The sequence below is a fragment of the Fundulus heteroclitus genome, chromosome 13 (genome assembly GCF_011125445.2).
Source record: "Fundulus heteroclitus isolate FHET01 chromosome 13, MU-UCD_Fhet_4.1, whole genome shotgun sequence".
Classification (NCBI taxonomy): Eukaryota; Metazoa; Chordata; class Actinopteri; order Cyprinodontiformes; family Fundulidae; genus Fundulus; species Fundulus heteroclitus.
In genome coordinates, this window is record NC_046373.1 from 37,633,569 (window position 1) to 37,654,361 (window position 20,793).

The 20,793-nt window shown below is 47.7% G+C and overlaps 1 protein-coding gene across 3 annotated transcripts in view; it reads right to left on the reverse strand.

Annotated features, from left to right (window-relative positions):
- Positions 1-2,464: 2,464 nt before the first annotated feature.
- LOC110367058 (doublesex- and mab-3-related transcription factor 1Y) overlaps positions 2,465-20,793 on the reverse strand; it is a 27,885-nt gene continuing 9,556 nt past the window's right edge. For 2 of the 3 annotated variants that reach the window (XM_021311429.2, XM_036145676.1), the window contains 2 exons: positions 3,341-3,567; positions 2,465-2,792 (listed from right to left, as the gene is read on the reverse strand). In XM_021311429.2, coding sequence (XP_021167104.2) covers positions 2,688-2,792; positions 3,341-3,567 — 332 coding nt within the window. In that variant the 3' untranslated portion in view covers positions 2,465-2,687. Of the gene's footprint in view, positions 2,793-3,340; positions 3,568-4,750; positions 5,156-20,793 lie in introns of those variants that run through there. The other variant, XM_021311428.2, reaches the window with a different exon arrangement.

A 20,793-nucleotide genomic window follows, 5' to 3' on the forward strand; every position in this document is an offset into this window, starting at 1 on the left:
TGAGAAGCAGATAGTCTGAAGGTAAGACAATGGGCCAGGTCACTAGACTTCACGGGTCTGATGTAGGACAATTCTGATATGGGTCCTAGACGTGTTGGACAGATTAAACACCACACACGGAGCTTCGTATGTGAGTTTTATTGAAGAGAGATGGGTTGTGGATGAAGAGAACCAGAATCCATTACCAGGCTGGAGCAGGTGGATGGTGAGAGCAGGAGAACCGGAGAGCGCTGCAGAGGCAGGAAGCCCTTAGAGCAGTGAGGGAGTTCTTGGAGCGCTGGGGTAGCAGTTGAGCCAGCAGTACGGCAGAGCAGAGAGAATCACAGGCAGGTGGGTAGCCAGGTGGGCTGACATGGGGGGAAACAGCTGACTTACGGCGGCGGAAGGCGGCGAGGAACGAAGTCTGATGCATGCAGGGTTGGAGCGTGACGAGAGGTGCTCATGAGCAGACATGGGAAGGTTGATGATGAACCAGCAGGGAAGAGTAGACTGAGACGAGCTTATATAGGAAGTTATACAGGTGGAATGAGTCTAGACTTGATTATTGCAGCAGGTGAAACTGATCCTGCGCTCCGGCATGGAGTGGAGCTGGGCTGAGTGAATGGTTTCCATGGTGAAGCAGGAAGAACTAAACCCTGACAGATTTGATCTAAGCACCGGTCCAGAGAGACTAAAATCCACGAGGCCCAGATTAGCATGTAGGCTGAGGACAGGATCCAGAGCCACAAATATCAGATTATCTAAAACGATTAGCTTTTTTGTGCTTTCACTTGTATGGCATAAATCCTTAAGGCAGTCCTCGGTTTGAAACCCAGCTTGGAGACTCCCTGCATGGAGGTTGCGCGTTCTCGCTGTGCATGGCTGGGTTCTCCCCACCGGACTGCTTCCTCCCACAGACCCAGCTCCCACAGACCCAGCTCAAAACATCTGGAGGAGTTCTCACTTTCTCCTCATTAACAGCAGCCATGGCTCACTGATAGAGCTCAGGAACCAGCCCAGATGCTTCCTGTTTAAAACTATTAACATTTATTTAAAGTCCCTAAAGGAAAGCCTTTATCTACGATGACACAAAGAGAAACAAGCGAAAATAATCTCTGGACGTTTTAGACATTTGATCAAAAACACCAAAATAGATGTTTTCCTTTAACCTTGCTTCCATGTGCAAATGAAGCGGGCCAGAGGTTCTGCAGATGTTTGCTGAGCGGATTTGAGACTGTGCTGCTGCGACTCCTGGTGGACATACAGCAGAACCCCAAAGTAACACCAGAACCTGGATGGTTAGACATAAAAGTTTCATCTATGGGTGAAAATAAAAAAAAGTCGAAATGCTTTTTATTGATGCTGCAGCATAAAAACGTCATTCCCACAGAAATGTGTTTGTATGACCAACATTAAAACAGTTTCATGGCTCCAGTCTCCTTCATCTGGACTCTGTCCAAACCACAGACTGAGTTTTGTATTTTTCTGTCACTGACCTGATCTGCTTGTTCTCCTGGATTTAGCTTCCTGGATCTCTAACACATTTCTGATTTTCACCTGATTTGAGCATTTGGATCTCATTTGTTAAACATCTAAATAAAGTGTTACTAAATAAAGTTTTACTTTATTTGGGCATCAAATTTGTTCCATTTGTGAGGCCTAAAGCGAAAGGATTTAGTTGTTCTAGTTTAACTTCATTCCAAAATGTAAGCTTTACAAGGCCTCCGTACCGTTTATCAGAACAATCAGCATCTCTGGTTAATCTGGTCCAGTAATAATTTTTACAGATGATATAACAAAGAGCACGGTGTGTTTGTGGATCTCTGATCAGTAATATCTGCATTAAGGCAGCAGCTCAGCAGGATGTTAGCGAGGCTTGACTTTCTCAGACCATGGATGGATGGTCCGGTCTGAGAGCTTCATGAAGTCCTCTCCAGATGTTGTTTGTGTGAAGACTGAGCTTCTTCTGTTGCTTCCTGACAACATAAAGTGGCTTTGGGTCAGAAAATCCACAGAAACAAGTTTAAACCTGGTAAATCTCAAGCCAGACCTCCAGAAACAGATAAACTAAACATCTCCAGAACTTCCTGCCCAGAAGAAGAAGTTCTGTTACAAACCACGAGGTCTAAAACCTGAGAATCCTTCTGGACTCAGACCCGAATCTTTTTCTCAGTGAGGTGCTGATTTTTCTGTCATCATAACCCAGCAGACATATTTCTGATTAATCCAACCTGCATGTTTTTATCTTCAGTAGAAGGGATTAGTGGGTGGACCAACTCATCCAGAAGACATCCTGATCCCTCCAGACCAGTCAGTCAGAGACCTTCAATATCACACTTTGCTTCAGTTTTCTGAATATTTACAGACACGTTGTGAACCTTCATGAACCCTGGTCTAACCCAGAACCGCTTTTCTTTCTGCGGTTAAAATCCTCCTGTAAAGGTTTAGTCCTGTCCTCCTGCTTTCATGGACCCTGACAGCTCTGTTGTAGACAACACGTTTTATTTCAGGTAGCGAACATGGGGTGTAGCGTCCTTTTATCTGATCTAAACTGCTAGCTGTTAACTCTGAGCTAAAGCTCTACAGCAACCAAAGCTTCAAACTTTCATCAAACATGAACAGGAAATTAGATTTGGGCAGAAAGTCACAGCAACATGTGCAGGAAAACAAACTGGGTGATAACATGACGGGAATCTCTGGTCGGTCCATCAGGGTCCGTATCTGTAGGCAGAAGCTGCAGAAGATGCATCGAGGAAACCGTCTGGAGGAGGAGGAGGAGGAAGATGGAAGGGGAAGAAGATCATCCTACAGTCCTGACAAGAAGAACAGACAGGAAGACGCCGCATGAGCCCAACAGAACCAACCAACACAGGACCGGGTTCATCTCAGGTCTGGAACATCAGAACTGCAGTTCCTGGTTCTGTGATGGATGGATGGATGGATGGATGGATGGATGGATGGATGGATGGATGGATGGATGGATGGATGGATGGATGAACAGATGGATGGATGAACGGATGGATGGATGGATGAACAGATGGATGGATGGATGGATGAACAGATGGATGGATGGATGAACAGATGGATGGATGGATAGATGGATGGATAGATGGATGAACAGATGGATGAACAGATGGATGAACAGATGGATGTATGGATGGATGTATGATTGGCTGGATGGATGGATGGATGGATGGATGGATGATGGATGAACAGATGGATGGATGATGGATGGATGGATGGATGGATGGATGGATGGATGGATGGATGGATGGATGGATGGGTGATGGATGGGTGATGGATGGATGGATGAACAGATGGGTCGATGGATGGATGAACAGATGGATGTAGCATGTCTGACCTCTGCTGGCAGAGCAGGGTAGTGCGTGACCTCCTGCAGCATCAGGGGTCTGCAGAGGCCCTCATAGAGGCCAGCGTGGCCTGGAGGCAAACATGGGAGGTAGAGCAGGAGGTCTGGAGGTGAAGGTAAGCTGCTGGAGGAGAAGGTTGGAGAGAGGAGCTGCAGATGAGGAGGAGGAGGAGGAGGAGGAGGAACCGGCTGCCCTGAATCCCCAACATGGACCAAACCTGGAGAAAAAGAAGAAAGAACCTGGAGAGTAAAAATATTCTCATCTAGATTTAACTCCTCTGCTGATTTTCTGATTTTATTCTGGTTTTCAGTCAATCGTTTTCTATTATTATTTTTATTGAAAATAAAAGATGAACAGAAAAATTCACTGATCTGCTAACAAATATATTTTAGGATAAAATGGTTTATTTTACATGCTGCTGAAAAGTGTTGGACAAGAAGTTAAATGTTGAAATACACATTATTTACTCATTTAAATGATGGTGAATGTCATGGACATTTATTGTTAAGCAGGGGTGCTTTAATTCTGCTGGTTAATAGTTGCATTTAATTTACATTTTTATCATTGTTACATGTCTGCCAGCCTTTTGGGGTTTCTTTCTTTTGTTTTATTTATTTATTTGATTTGATTTGGCACAAACTGACGGCTCCTTCTCCCACACAGGTTGTTCAGCTTTTTGGGATTTATTTAAAATAAATCCTATTGTCACATTTACAGGCACTCTGACATTTTATTGTGGTTGTTCTGTTTTCTCCCTGCTGTAACCATCATAATTCACCTGAACTCTTAATTATCCAAAAGTTTCTGCAGAAGATGAACTGAAAGCAGCAGAACTTCTGTGCTTTGCTAAAATCAGTTGTTTAAAAACTATTTACAGTTTTATTACCATTGATGTAAAATCCTTGATCCAGTTAAAAACATCCACATTTTAATCTTAGACTTGGACAACTTTATTTGTCATTTTGTATACACAGAGTGCGTGCAGAACGAAATTTCGTTGCATAAAGCTTGGAAATTACAGTAAAAATAATCTGCTCCAATCTGCTCTAAAGATTTTAATCGGTCCTGAAATTCTCCCTGATTTCTAGCTGAAATCTTCCAGTTTAATTCAGTTTTTCACATTTAGCTCATATTTCTAATTTACCTGCATAAGTTAATATATTTAATAAATTAGTTAATTAAATTATTTTCATTTTTTCTGTTAGTTTCTCTTAACAAAATCAACCATTGATCAAAACACAACTGCTGTAATCAACAAGTTGAGTTTCTTTAAGATAAATTGGGCTAAAATCTCATTAGAATGACTTTAAAATATTAGTTTCTGCTGCAGAAAGCAGAATTTTAATCTAAACGAAACCAACTGGGTTTATGGACCCGAACCGACATGGATTGGTTCTTACAGCTCGGAACATCTCTGCTGTCTAAGCCGGGCTCTCCTCCCGGCTCGGTTCGGCGGCTCCGGGCTTCGGTTCCCATCCTCTCCGGGTCCAGCGCGCCCGCAGAAGCCCCGGGTCCTGCAGCCGGTCCGGGCCCGGGTCGCGGCGGTTCCGGGCCGGTCTTGTGGTTTCGGGCCCGGTCCAGGTTCCGGTGGAGCGCGCTGACCTGAGTCCGCTGGGTCAGCAGGCCGCACTTCCAGCACTCGCAGCCGGAGAACGGGCACCTGCTGTGGCCCTTCTTCCGCGTGAAGACGCCGTGGTTCCGGCACCGGGAGCATTTGGGCTGGCGTGGTTCCGACATGACGGTTCTTATCCAGCCTGAGAACGGGTTTTAAGTTTGTGTCACAGGACCAGCGTGTTGCCGTAAACCCCCCGGGGAATCCCCCCCCAGACCCGGAGCAGGTGTTAACAGCCAGAACCCCAGAATCTGATCATTTCACGGGCTTCAGTCACACTGAGAAAAAAAAATGTTAGATATTTGAAACAAAAAGCTGATCTTTCACTAAATTAAGAACATTTAAATTAAACTAAGAAGGGAGCAGATGGTTCTGTGGCCTAACCAGGATCTTTAGCAGAACCTCTGGTGTCTCGGTCCAACTACACAGCAGACCCTGACCAGAACCCTGCAGCGTTCTTAACCCCCAGAAAAGCCCAAAGTTACCACTCTAAGAACCTTTCTCACTTTTAAAGCTTAATAACCTGCAGCTCTAACTAGAGCTCTAAACCTTTCATTCATTTTGGACACAATTTTTAGGTATTTATGCCATTTTTTGTCACAGTAACTGCAGGATTTGGTAAAAAAAAAAAAATCCAAACCAGAAATGATAAACTCACTAATTCAGAAAACGTTTTTTTTTTTAACCTTTCTGCATAAAAACTTACAAAGTGCTTCACAGAAGGATCATAAAAACAGGAGATAAAAAGCGTGTTTAGTTAGATCTGTTTAACTGGCTTTAAGGACTTTGTAAAGTGCCTTGAGATGACATGTTTCATGAATTGGCGCTATATAAATAAAATTAAATTGAATTTCAGATCACAGAGTCCAATGTGAATGTGGGCCGAACAGAACCTGCTGTCTCCTCGTTTTTACCTTAAAGTGGGGAACCATCAGCGGGCCATGGTCACAGCTACTGGCTGTCCATGAAGAACTCTGCAATCAGAACCAGAACCACTATCGCTTTCTTTAGAAACACAGAATGGATCTGTATGAAAATGTCAGCTTTAGAGGTTAAAATCTCCAAAATATAATCATTGATAGGACTATTTTAGGCTAAAATTGCACCCAGAGGGAATCCACGCATACACAGAGCCAATAAGTTGTCCTTTAAAGGATTTAAATCCTACAAATGTGATTTATATTTATAAAAATATTGCCGTCTGATGTTGTTTTGAAAGGCGGACATATTTAAAGACTGAAACAATATTTTTACTGCAGTTTTTGGGACATTTGCACATTTTGCTCGTTGACGGAGAGGAATCCATTTTAGACGACTTTTTAAGTAAATCTGTCGAATAGTTTTATTAGTTAATACTCGGCTCATTCTTCTGATCAAGTAAAAAAATATTAGAAAAGTAAAACCTTGTATGTTTAGTCTTTATTCAGACAGCAGGCAAGACAAAATAAAAATAAAGAGAGATTTTTTCTTTTAATTTGTGTTTATTTACAGGCTTAAGGTGTAACAACAAACTTCCCATTTCGTCCCATTTCTTATAAATACACCGTTTCAAAGAAGGCTTGATGACCTCTCACTAAAACACTTCCTTCAAACCTCTGAAAACATTGCAAAAAATAAGCTTTGAAGGATATAACTGTTGCATCTTTTATATGTTAGTAAACCATGCAAAGCAGAAATACAGAATATGAAAATAAAAGGAGATATAGATCAAATGTGCTGCTTTACAAAGAACATGAAAACAAGTTTAGTGTCAAATACAAACACTGGGTGTGCGGCAAAGCTTAAAGATCTTTCTCAAAGCGATGTTAACTCATGGCTTTTACCTCGGTTCTCTGAGGGAACTAAAGGTTTCTGTGAAATGAAAAAGTCGTCTGAAAATGTTAATCCTGGCTAAAAAGGCTTCAAATCTCAGCGTACCAACTTTTATTTCTGTTTCATGCGTCAGTTTAAGGTCTGCACCGCCTCCTAAGGTTCCCTGTGAAACGGAGAACGTGTTCTGCAGATCTGTACAAATCCACCAAACTAAGCAGCGGAGCAGCGGTTGTGTTTCAGCACGGTGGCGTTAAATCCTGAAGAGCAGAGTCCACACGACATCTGAAGCTGACGTCTGAGCAACGAGCTGGAGGAGAACCAAGAGCTGAAGGCAGTTCCTGAAACACAGAGCAAAAAGGAAATATTAGATCCCAGCAGTCTGGCACTGAAGCAGAGGAAATCTGTCTTTATTCACCTCTGGGCTTCCAGGAAAAGCAGGGATTTATATCAGTTGGTGTCAGATGTTGGTCGTCGTGTTTGCCTTCAGGTGAGGATCATTCCAGCGTGCTCACGTTGCTCTGACTGCAGGATTTATGACGGCTGTGTGGTTATGAAGTTTGCTTTATGCGTTTTAGAGTAAATATGGCAGTGTGGCCCAGCAGAGTAAAGATCTTGAAGCTTGGCGTTCTCTAAGCAGACGTTTGATAGACTCCATATTCTGCTCTGCAGAGAAGCTTTTTGTCTTGATTCCAGAAATATACACATGTCCAGAAACCTTAGTTTGTACATCCAGTTTGGTTCTGCTAACAGTCCGGCGGTGTCTTTTAGGAAATAAATGTGTGTTTCTGGAAGACTAAATTGCGCATTTTAAAATCAACATTTAAAAAAGTCATGTACAACTGAGACGTTTGTTGCTCTGCCAACAGAACAGATGGTGGATCTGAAGAGGCGCCATACGCGGCGGGCCTAACAGCGAGTCTAAAATATACAATAAACTGAAGGAATAAGTTGGCAGAAAATGAAAACTTAAAAGTGTTTTGACACGCCCATGCAGAGCAGAATAAAGGAGGTGTTTATTCCACAGGGAAGTAGGCATCTGGTGAGCGTTGTGGTTCTACAGCACATCCTCCTGCTCAGTACCGCCGGCTGTAGCTCGGTGAGCCATAGGACGACGACGAGAAGGTAGTTGTGAAACTAGACCCTGTGGCATCAAAGCTCCCTCTTCTGGAGCCTGACCTGGAACCAGTTCTGGAACTGGAGCGGGATCCAGTAGCAGAACCAGAACCGCTGATGCTGTAGGGACTGTAAAGGCCTTTGGTGGACTGAGACGACGCTTCGAGCAGACGCAGACCGGTCCCTTCCTCGATCATGCTTCTTTCCATGGCATCCTTGTAGGAGATCTTCAGCTTGGTCTTGGGGCAGGTGAGGTATTTGGAATATGCGCTGACGTCTCGTAGCTTCTGGGCTGTGCGGGTGTCTAAGGTGCCCTTCTTCACCGCCTCATCGATGGGGACTCTGCTAGAAGCATCTGGCTCGATCAGCCCACCGGTGAGATACTGGACCTCAAGGAACCGCTGTCCAGCCTCGTAGTAAAGCCATCCTTTCTTCAGAGCTTGGGCAGCGGACATTTTAGTCTTAGTTCTGGGATCCTCAAACCCGTTGTACGCCTTCTGAGCTAAACTGATGCGGTCCACCATGATCTTATCCACAAGTCCCTTATTCATGGCGTCTGTCAGAGAGAACTTCTCTCCGGTGTTGGGGTCGATAATCCCGCCAGTGCAGGCCTGAGCTTCCAGCAGCCGTTGGCCTGTTATATTGTCCACGAGGTTCCGGTGAATGGCCTCTGTGACCGAAACCTTCTCCAGCGTCTCTGTGTCCAGTATTCCAGCCACAGGTCCGGTCTCCTCGGTTGGGTCGTTCCACGTGGTCGCTGGTGTCTTTATGGAAGGTATCGGACTCGCGGTGTAGGAGGAGGAGGAGCCAAAGGAGGAAGAACGTGATCTGCTGCCGCTCATGTTCCCAGACAGCATGTCTGCAAACTCTGTGATGGACAGCGTTCCAGAGCGGTACTGATCCAGAGCAGACTTGTCTATCAGGCCTCTTGAGATTGCATCATCTATGTCGTACTGCCGTCCGGACCTTCTGTCGATGATCATGGACTTTACAACTCCATCAGAGGAGGTTAAGGTTATCTCCTCCCATTCACACTCCTGCTCTGACAGCTCCATGTAGGTCTGCTGGTCAATGAGACCTTTCTGATATGCTTCATACACGGACATCTCTTTGCCCGACTCCGGATCAACGATGACGACTCTCCGTTTGCGAACTGAAGACTTGGAAGACGTCTTCCTCTCCCGTTTCTTCTCCTTCATCAGCAGGAGGCGAAGGCCGGTCTCAGGGTCCGTCATACATCTCTCCATCAGCTGCAGGTAGGTGAGGTTCTCCTCAGTGTTTGGGTCAAAGAAGCCCTTGGTGTCGTCGGAGGGGTCAGTGAGGATCGTGTTCATTTCCTCATCGAAGAGGCCGCGCTCATAAGCCGTTTCAACTGGCAGACGGTGGCTCCCCTGAGGATCGATTATCCCCCCCGTGGCGATCTGGGCCTCCAGCAGCCGGATCCCGTGGTCTTTCAGGATGAGATCCTTTTTCATTGCCTGGAACAGAGAAACGACCTGGCCTGAGTAGGGGTCTCTGTAGCCGGTGACAGCTCGTTCGGCTGAGAGGAGTTTGTCTTTAAACTCTTGGCCAACGACTCCCAGTTTTACAGCTTCTGTGACATTCAGCTTCAGGTTCTTGATGGGATCGATGACATATCCTGTAGCGGCTTGAGCTTCGAGCAGCTCAAAGGCAGTTCCTGGCCTGATCATGTTCTTCTTCATCGCCTGGTAAATGGAGAGGCGGTCTTTGGTAGATTCCACGTACACGCCCGCGATACAGCTGCTGCCCTCAAGGTACTTCTTCAGTTCTCTGCTGACCTCTTCCACCGTGATGATGCCTTCAATCAGTTCATTGTAGGTCTTCTGGTCAATAATCTGTGAACGGAGGAGCTCATCTGCAGTGATTTGTTTTCTAAGACCCTTGAAGAGAAGCCGTCTGTCCGCCAAGGAAAGCAGCCGCAGCCCGCTGTCTTTATCCACTCTGCATCTCTTCAGCAGCTGCGCGTAGGTCTGATCCTCGTCCGTCGTTGGGTCGACGTAACCGCGCACATCTGCCGTAGGCTCGGTTATCCGGTCCAGGGTTTCCCTGTTGATGTATCCACGCTGCAGGGCCACATCTACGGGGAGGTGGAAGTAGTATTCAGGATCCATCAGTCCTCCGGTGGCATTCTGGGCCTCCAGAAGCCTCAAGGCATAGTCTTCAGGAACCAGGTCTTTCTTCATGGCCTGGAAGAGAGAAATCACCTTTCCGCTGTACGGGTCCCTGTATCCAGTCACTGCACGCTCAGCTGAGAGAAGCTTGTCATGGAGCTCCGGGCCAACAAGGCCCTTGCGTACGGCTTCATCAACTGTTAGGAGCTCGTCTTTTACTGGATCAATCATGAATCCTGTTGCTGCCTGCGCCTCCAGGAGTTTCAGAGCAACTTGGGGTTTAATCTTGCCATTCTTCATAGCCTGGTAAATGCTGATTTTAGAAGGAGTGTCTGATAAAATCCCTGCTATGCAACCGGTGCCAAAGAGGTACTGCTTGACCGAAGGCATCTCCATCACCTCTCGGATGCTCATCTTCTCTTGTTTCAGGAGGTTGTACGTGTGCAGGTCAATGATCCGAGAACTGTACAGCTCCTCGATGGTAACTCTTCTCCTGATCACGTCACACGAGATGCTCTGCTCCAGCTTCAGCGTCTCTCTTTGCTCGATGATTTCGATGATGATGATGAGCATCCTTTCCTTTGTGATGTGGCCCAAGCGATACTGCTCCAGAAGCCGCAGCCTCTCCTCTTCAGGGAGCATGTTTGAGTTCATGACCTCCCAGACGGTCATGCTCTTTCCTGCAAAGCTGGGATGCGGGATCTCAATCTGGGTGTTGGTCAGATCTTTCTGAGCTTGCTCCTCGGTGTATTCGTAGGATTTCTCCATGGTTGCGGGAGCTTCCACCTTCGACAGAGGCAGGTAGCACAGACCGGTGCTGGGATCTCTTCTGCATTTCTCCAGCAGCTGTTTGTAAGTCGCCCTTTCGTTGGTGTTGGGGTTGGTGAAGCCCTTGATGTCGCCCGTCGGTTCGTTGAACGATTTCAACATTTCTTTAGTACAGAAGCCGCGCTGGACGGCGACGTCGTTGGGAACGCGATGGCTGCTGACGGGATCGATCACGCCTCCGGTTGTAATCTGGGCTTCTAGAATAGGAATGGCGTGTTCCCTCAGCACCAGCTCTTTCTTCATGGCTTGGAACAGGGAGATCTTATTGCCCGTGTAAGGGTCACGGTATCCAGTCACTGCTTTTTCAGCCGACAGCAGTTTCTCATGAAGCTCAGGGCCAACTACTCCAGCCTTCACGGCGTCGTCCACAGAGTACTGCTGGTTTTTCACTGGATCGGTTATAAATCCGGTGCCAGCTTGGGCCTCCAGCAGTGCCAGTCCAGTGTTGTGCTGTAACAGGTGCCTCTTCATTGCCTCATAGATGCTAAACTTCTCGTCAGAGTCTTCCATAGTGACGCCATCGATTCGGTCAGTGCCACGCAGGTACTTGCGGACTTTATCGGTTTCACTGACTTCTTTGGGAAGCTTTTTCCCCTGCTGGAGTTGGTCAAACGTGGCTTTGTCGATGACGTTGGAGTCGAGCAGTGAGGCGGCAGTGACCGGTCCTCTCAGGCCTTCAAAACCAGCTTCTTCCTTTGGTTTGTTCTCCTTTTCGTAAACTGTTGTTATCACAATCTTTATCAGCCTCTCAATTGTTACCAGTCCCATTCGATACTGACGGATCAGTTCTAGTCTCTGTTCCTCAGTGATGTACTCAGAGTTTATGATCTCCCAAATGGTGACTTTCCTGCCTTTGAAAGGTCCGTACTCCAGCTCCATGGTCTCCTGGTTTAGCGCCTCTTTCGTTTTGGCCTCGGTTATCTGTTTGTCCTCCTTTGGCTTTGGAGCCTTCTTTGACAGGGGGAGCAGAGGCAGCCCCGTCTCTTTGTCCGTCACACATTTATCCATGAGTTGTGCGTAGGTGGCATCCTCCTGTGAGTTGGGGTCATAAAATAGTTTTGTCTCGTCGGTGTTTTGGTTCAAGGTCTTGCTGATTTCTTCATCAAAGTATCCTCGCTTGCAGGCCACGTCATTAGGGACGCGGCAGCTCTTAATGGGGTCGATAACTCCTCCTGTGGAAAGCTGGGCTTCTAGCAGACGGATGCCCTGGTCTTTCTTTACCAGGCCTTTGCTCATGGCTTGAAAAACGGAGACCTTTTTGCCGGTGTACGGATCACTGTAGCCGCTGACGGCTCGCTCTGCCGACCGGAGACGCTCATGCAGCTCTGGACCGACAAGACCCGATTTGACAGCTTCATCAACAGGCATGCGTTGGTTTTTTACAGGATCGATCAGAAACCCTGTTGCCGCCTGCGCTTCGAGGAGATTCACAGCCGTCTCTGGGGAGAGCAGTTCTTTTTTCAAGGCTTGATAGAAAGCCATCTTCTCCTTAGTCGCTTCGTTCAGGAGCCCCGCGATGCTAGGCGTTCCTTGCAGGGCCTTTTTCACAGCCTCCATCTCAGAAACCTCCTTCACTGAGATCTTCCCATTGCTCAGTTTGTTGAACAAGTCTTTGTTTATGATCTTAGACTCCAGGAGCTCGTTGGCAGTCACCGGAGCCCTCAGACCACTGAACACATTCCCACCCTCCTTCTCCTTGTCTTCCACAACAGTGATGACGATCTTGATGACCTTCTCCACGGTGATCTTGCCCGTCTTGTACTGGCGGATCAGTTCTCTTCTTTGCTCCTCGGTGAAATACTCTGAATTTATCACCTCCCAGATGGTGACGGTTTTTCCTTTAAACTTTCCAAACGGGACGTCGACCTTGGACCTGCTGAACACCTCTTTGGTCTCCATGTCCGTGTAGGTTCTCTCTGCCTGACCGGCCTTTTCTGTCACCGGCAGCATCAGCAGGCCAGTCTCCGGGTCTTTGGTACATTTGTCCAGCAGCTGTTTGTAGGTGAGCGGCTCCTGAGTACTGGGATCAGTGAATAACTTGGAATCATCGCTGGGATCCGTGAGCTTCTTGTTCATGTCGGCATCAAACTGCCCCTGCTTGTAGGCAGTCTGAAGCGGGACTCTGTGACTGTTGATGGGATCCACGATCCCGCCCGTCGCTAGCTGCACGTCCAGGAACTTGGTGGCTTGCTCTTGGTCGATCAGACCCTTCTTCATGGCCTCAAACAGGGAGATGGTAGCTCCGGTGAACGGATCTTTGAAGCCGCTGGCTGCTCGCTCAGCAGAAAGCAAACGCTCATGGAGTTCAGGCCCAACTAGTTCCTCCTTCACAGCCTCGTCTACGGAGAGGAGTTTATTCTTCACTGGATCGACGACGTAGCCTGAAGCAGCCTGAGCTTCCAGAAGCATGGCAGCAGAGCTGGGGGCGAGCTTGCTCTCCGCCATGGCCTTATAGACGCTCATTTTCTCCTTGGACGGCGTCAGGACGCCCCCAACGCAGCTCTGGCCCTTCAGACAAGATCGAACCTTGTCCGTCTTTTCAAGCTCCTGCGGCGAGACTTTGCCTTTCTTCAGTTTGTCCATGTCCTTCTTGGTAAGGACGCCAATTTCGAAAAGTCTCTCTGCAGGAACCTTCTTTCTGATTCCATCAAACGCTAGGGGAGATCTTCCGTCTTTCTTCCCCCCGTCCGTTTCCACCGACCCGTTCAGAACCTTCTGTGTTGTTCCCACCACCGTCATTGAGACCAGCTGCTCCTCAGGAACTTTCTCCGTCTGGACTTCCATCTCTTTTGTTTCAGACGCACCCTCTTTAGAAGCGACCTCCAAACTCTGCACTTTCTCCCTCAGCTTTTTGTTCTCCTCTTCCAGGAGCTTTTCCTGCTCCAGCCTCTTCTTTTCCAGCATTTCCATCTCCTCCTGCTTGGCCTTCATCTCTGCCTCGGCCTCCTTCTGCCTCTTCACGGCTTCGTCCATCACAGCCTGCAGCTTCTTCCTCTCCTCCTCCATGAGTGCTCGCTGACGCTCCTGTTCTTCCTTAAAGGCTTTGGCCTTTTTCACCTCCTCCTCGTACTGTTTCTCCAGCTTCTTTTTCTCGTCTTCGACAGTTTTTTCTCTTTTCAGCAGCAGCTCCTTCTCAGTGAGGAAAGATTGCTGAAGCTGCACTTTCTGCTGCTCAATCTGCTGCTGCTGGGCGGTCGCCATCTAGTGGAGAAAAGGAGGATAAAGTTGGTAAAACAGATACCATTCAGTCAGGCATGAAGAAAAATGATCAAATATTCCCCGTATTGCTGAAAATATTTAGTTTCCACAGTCGTCTGCTACATTTAGAACCAGTGATGGAAGTTTAAAACTTACAGGACATGGAGATGTCGCTTCTTTAACCTCACAGCCTCTTTCTATATTTTAATGCACATTTTGAAGTTCTGCAAACTAAACGTTTCACAGGAGAGTCCCCAGACGTCTTTACTCCAGAGGCTGGACCCTGGGGGCCCTGGTCCCGCTTCGACTGACCAACGGACCGGTTCTGGAGAACCAGCTCTGGTACCAGGACTGATTTAAAGACCTGGAAGGTTTCTGGTGGAAAACAAACCCTGCAACCGAGGTATTTTCGGAGTTTAAAGAGATTCTGCGACTTTTCTACTAAATTTGGTCCAAAAGTAAAAGTTCTATGAATGTTAGTGAGACTGGATCTGTTCCTGATGGTGGTTTACTTATTTAGTTTATCATAGGAGTAAATAAAGGAACTATCATCGTGTTACTGCTGAAGTTTCTAACGGTTTCTGCCGTTTACAGGAACCGTTAGTTGTGCAGCTGGAGGTCTGAACCGGACCGGGCTACCAGCTGCTGCTGCTTTCAGGGACTCTACCTCTTGAGTTTTCTTCTGAAGCTCCTCGGCGTCTTTTCTCAGCTTCTTCTTTTCGTTCTCCAGCTCAGATATGGCTTTCTTCAGTCCGTCGGCTTCTCTGGAGCTCTGCTGCATCTGCGTCTCCAGCTTCGCCACAACAGTTTCTGACACTTGCTTTTCGGAGTCTTGGAGTCGGGCTTTAGCTTCGTCCGCCTGCTTCCTGAACTTCTTGGCCTCCTCTTCGGCTTTCGCCTGAGCGTCGCTGAGCTCCTTGACTCTGAGCTTCAGCTTCTCCGCCTCAGCAGACGCTTCCCGCAGCCTGGATCGCTCCGTCTCGAGAGACTTCTGGAAGTCCTCGGTCTCCTTCTCCAGGCGCTGCTGGATCTGTTGTTTGTCCTGCTGCAGTTTCTTGGCCTTTTGCTGGGCCTGCTCCTTCAGTTTCTGCAGCTCCTCAGCTTCAGCCTTCAGCCTGGTGGCCTCCTGGATGGCCTGCATCTTCTCCTTCAGCATCTTCTCTGCCAGGAGTCGCTGTTCAGCCAAATCCGACTCGGCGATCTGTCTCTGCTTGGCCGCTTCTTCAGCCTCCACGGCGAGCCGGGCAGCTTCTGCTGCCAGCGTCTTCATCTTCTCCGCCTCCTCCTGGAGTAACTTCTGGGTGCTGTCTTTGTCTTTCTGCATGAGGAGCCGGTTTTGCTCCTCGATCTTGAGTTTAGCTTTGAGGAGCTCGTCCATCTGATGCTTGACTTTGGAAAGTTCTTCCTCCACCTGTGCTCTCTGCTTCACGGCTTCGTTGACTTCACCTTTGACCCTCTGCAGCTCGGCGTCCAGCACTCCTCTCTGCTTGTCCGTTTGCTCCAGCTGCAGCTTGATGGCTGAAAGCTCCTTCTCCACCTGGCTCTTCTGCTTCAGCGCCTTCTCAGCCTCTTTCTTGTGTTTGGCCATCTCTGCGTCCGCCTGCTGCTTCTGCTTCAGCGCCGCAGCTTCGGCCGCGGCTCGCCTCGACGCCTCCTCCTCCGCCTCCTTCCTCAGTCTCTCGGCGTCCTGCTGAGCCTTGGCCTGTTTCGCGGCTTCGTCTTCTGCAGCCTTCCTCTGCGTCTCGGCCTCCTGGGCTTTCTGCCGAAGCGCCGCGGCCTCCTTCTCTGCTTTCTCCTTGGCCTTCTCGGCCGCCTCGGCGAGCTTCTTGGCGCTCTTGAACTCGTCTCTGAGCTTCTCCTGAGCCAGGACGTCTTCTTTGTTCTTGCTGAGGACGTTCTGGGCCTTCTGCTCGGCGGCGCTGCATTTCTGGGCCGCCTCCTGGACCAGCACCACCTGCCGCTCAGCCTCCTTCTCGGCGGCGGCTCTCTGCTTGTTGGCTTCCTCCGCCTTCTTCTTGAGCCGCTCCACCTCCTCCTGGGCGGCTTTGCACTGCCGAGCCGCCTCTTCCTCTGCTGCGGTGATCCTCTTCACCTTCTCCTCGGCCTCCTTCCTCTTCTTCTCCTCCTCGGCCGCCAGTTTTTTCAGCTTCTCCGCCTCCTCCTCGGCTTTGGCTTTGCTCTTCTGCGTCTGGTCGGCGGCGTCCTTCAGCTTCTTCAGCTCCAGCTCCAAGTCGGACTTCTCCCTCGACGCCTTCTCAAAGTTGACCCTGATGATGTGGATCTCCTCCTCCACCACCTTCTTCTGCCTCAGCGTCTCCTCCACCACCGTCTTCTGCCTGTGCAGCTCCGACTGAGAGGAGCCCTGCAGCTGAGTGATCTTCTCCTCTATCTCCTGCTTGTGCTGGGCGGCTTGGTCCTCCAGGAGCTTCCTCTGATAGGCCTCCTCCTCCGCCTTCCTCTTCAGTCTCTCGTTCTCCGCCTCCTTGGACTTCAGGGCGATCTCCGCTTCGGTCTTGACGCGCGTCGCCTCGTTGATGGCGGCCAGTTTTTCCTTGAGGATCTTCTCGGCCTCGGCTCTCTGCTGCGCTGCCTCTTCTTCTGCCGCCTGCCTCTGCTTCTTTGCCTCCTCGGCCACCGCTCTCAGCCGGGCGGCCTCCTCCGCCAGCTGCTTCATCTTCAGCGCCTCCGACTCCAGGAGCTGCTTGCTCTTTTCCGTCTTCGACAGCGTCTCCTTCTCCGCCTTGACCTTCATCTGCAGCAGGGCGTCCATCTCGCTCCGCACTTTGGCCAGCTCCTCTTCCAGCCGCTTCCTCTGGCTTTCTGCGGCGCTCACCTCGTCCTTCAGGCGCTGGAGCTCGCTGTCCAACAGCGCCCTCTGCTGGTCGGCGTGCTCGAAGTCGGCCTTCAAGCGGATGCACTCCTGCTCGGCGGACAGCTTCTGCTGAGCGATCTGCTCGGCGAACTGCCTCTGCTTCTCCAGCTCCTGCTCGGCGTTGTCCTTCTGCTTGAGGGCAGCTTCCTCGGCCTTCGTCCTCCGCTTGGCATCGCGCTCGGCTTCCACCTTCTGCCGCTCTGCTTCCTCCTGAGCCTGGCTCTTCTTCTGAGCCGCCTCCTCCGCTTGCAGCCGCAGGCGCAGGGCCTCGTTGGCCTTCTGCCTCCATGTTTCCAGCTCTTGCTCCGCCTGCTCCCTGGCTTTGTTGGCCTCCTCCTGCTGCTTCCGGAGCCTCTCGGCTTCCTCCTGCAGCTGCAGGACCGTGCCCTGCTCCTTCTTCAGACACTTCTCCAGCTCGGTGGTCCTTTTCGCTGAAACAACACGGCCTTGGATTGCATCTGGGTTGACGGCGCTCTGCTGCGCCACCCTCCTCCACCACTCGGATCTGCCTCAGCTTCTCCTCCTCGGCCTGCTTCACGCGCCTCTCTGCTTCCTCCGCCTGCATCTTGAACTTCTGCAGCTCCTCCAGGGCTTTCTGCTTCTGCCTGGCCGCCTCATTCTCGGCTTCAGCTCTGCGCTTCAGCTCGTCTTCAGCGCTTTTTCTTCCCTCTGGCTCTCCTCGGGCCACCTGCTTTGCGGAGCCTCTCCGCCTCGTCCTGAGCGGCTTTGCGGAGCTTCTCGGCCTCGCCGGCTTTGTCTCTGAGTTCTGGAGCTCGGACTCGGCCGTGGTTTTCTGCTTCATGGTGGTCTCCAGCTGGATTCGGATGATGTGGATCTCCTCCTCGATCTTGGTGCGACTGTCCAGCGCCTCCTTCAGCTGCTGGCTCTTGGACTTGATCTCCTGCTCGGACAGACTCCTCAGCTGCTGCAGCTCCTGCTGGATGGTCTGCTTCTGCTTCTCGGAGTCCACGGCCACGTCCTGCCGCCTGTTGGCCTCCTCCTTCATCTTCAGCTTCAGCTCCTGGGCCTCCTGCTCTGCTTTGGCCATGGACTGAGCCTGAACTTCAGCCAGCTGCTTCTGCTTCTCTAGCTCAGCCTGCATCTCTGCCAGCTTTCTCCTTTCCTCTTCTTTGAGTTTTTCTGAAGCTTTCTGTTTTGGTGGGAACAAAGAGGAGAAGGTTAGATCAACGTTGGGAAACATAAAGGTTCATAAACATGGAAACACGTGGGAGCATTAAGCTGGAGTACTGAAGCTGAGAGTAGCCGTCCTCGTTATCGTTTCCATCGAGGTTTCCCGAGAAAACCAGAAAATGTGGCGTTAAACAATTTCCCTTTAGCGCAGAAAGAATCTGAACAGAAACGAGGGATTTTTACTCGTTGTGTTCGGACGATGAGAAAAGAAATCGTTGCGTAACGCTGCTCATTTTCTAATTTTAAAAAAAAATATGAGAAGCAAAATCTGGAGATAATTTATTGCTTGAATAAAGAAACAGAAATGAAGATAATGAAAGAATATCTGTTTGGATAAAACTGATCAAACTAAACATAATATCTCAAAATCTAAAATCATCTTCAGATAATTTTGTTTTCCCTGTTTTTCTTAAAACGATGATCTCAAGATAACAAGATCCTTTCTTTTTCTTTATATCAATACAAAGAAACAAATGAGATATTTTTATTATTATTTTATAATTATATAAACCACTTTACTTGAAGAGGTGTGAATAAGAAACATTACACTGTTATAAACATGAAGGAGACGTTATGATGGTTCATTACTGTCGTCATTAAGTGTCATTCTGTAAATTATGACACTTTTAATGCAACGTTTGTTTGTTTAAAATACAATGTTTAAAATATATTTGCTATGATAACTTGACATTAACCAAGAAATCATAACCCATCATAAATATGTCATAACAGGTCTACTTATAAAGCTTTAAAAAGTTATTTAGATGCATGTTTTAAGATTACATTTTTCACATCTGATTGGTCTTAACTTTGGCCGTCATTAGACTATTTTAACTTTCATTAATATTTTATTTAACCTCAAAGTTAAAGTTGACCAGTAGAAGTAAAGGCAAGTTATTTAATAAAGCACTTTCCGTAATCAGATGATTCAAAGGGCTGCAAATATGTCATTAAGTGGTAATTTTTTGGTTCTGTTATGTCAAGGTATCATAAAAATATTTTAAATAACGTCGACTTTGCATGAAAAATGTCATAATTTTTCCAAATGACACTTAAAGATAACAGTCATTAACCTTCATAAAGACTCCATGTTTATAACAGCGTAATGACTGTTTATTCACACCTTATAAACTGATACCAATATTTCATTAAATTATTTTAGGTTTTTTCATTTTTCTCCAAATGAAGAGTTAATATCAGAAAACAAACGTTTTTTGAAGAATTATAAATAATAGGAAATGCTGATCTGAGATCGGACCGCTGGGAGAACCAGCACACCACCAAATGTGTCCAGATTAAAAAAAGTTTCTTTACTAATTCTTCTTTTGGTTTAGGGATAAAATATCTCGTTATGTTGAAGTAATTCCTCGTTCTCTGTGAAAATATCTCAAGTAACAAGATGTTATTTTAGGAATGATTTCCTTTAAATTTCAAAAATTTCTGTTTCTAAATAACAGGAAGACAGAATCTTGTTATACTGAGATATAATTAAAAAAAATAGCTTATTATGTTGAGATGATGCATTTCTCCTTTTAGTCAAGACATAAATGCATTTTTAGAGATAAAATTATGTTTCTTTGGGGAAAAGTGGTTTGTTTTAAGCTGACAGGATCGTTTTAATTGATGTTGGGTGTTTTATGTGTTGACGTGGTGATGATGGTGCATTCAGGTACCATCTGTAAAGTAAATAATTCATAGTAAGTTACATTATTATTCTCCAAACGCGTAGAGAAAACCACATGGAAAAGATTCATATTGTGGACGGCCAGCCTCGGCTTCTGTTGCCACAGAGAAAGAAAACAGATTTTAATCCCAATATTTTACGTATCAGGACCTGTCGTCACCTGCCAGGTGTTCAGGTGAGGCTGTGGTTTAAGGCCTCATGAGGATCTGATTTATTTAAATGTTGTCCTGATAGATAAAACCAAAGAATTAAAGGGACCTGTGGTTTCTTTCTCCATGACAGCAGCTTGATGTCCAGCAGAACATTTCAGTACTAAAGAGAAAATCCTGTCCCGCTAAATTCTAGTGTTGGTCATGAAACGTCGAGCAACAGGTGAACAGTTTACGCCACAGCACAGGACGACACGTTACTCACATGCTTCCTGACACTTTAACTCACCTGTCCGTTTATTTTTACACATTTATTCCAGACAGCAGCGTAGCTTCCAGCGAATGTGAGAAACTGGAGTTTCTGATCGCTGAGAACATTTGGATCTTACATCAAACTCAGCATCACAGCTTTTATTTCCTCCAGAGGCGGAGATCACCTAAAGGCACCAGCAGGATTACAGATGGGAAGGGTTTGATCTACGTTTATCTACGCGTCCTTAACTTCCCGCTCTTAAAACTGAACAGGAAGTTCAGGAAACAAACTAGAATCCAGATAAAGATGGCTCCCTGCGGTCCTGACGCTGAGGGACGACCAGAACCAGACAGACAGAAACCGTCTGCAGGCTTTAAAACAAGCCAGAAGGTTCTGGGTGAAATCCCAACCTGGTCTTTCTGCTGGAGTCTGCGTGTTCTCCCTGTGCATGCCTGGGTTCTCTCAGGGTACTCCAGCTTTACGGAGGTTTCTGTGATGGACTGGCGACCCGTCCAGGTGGAACCCGCCTCTTGTTCTCCAGCAGCAACATGTGGACCTTCGTCCTTCATCTCAGAATCCTGACATCATGTTAAACCCAA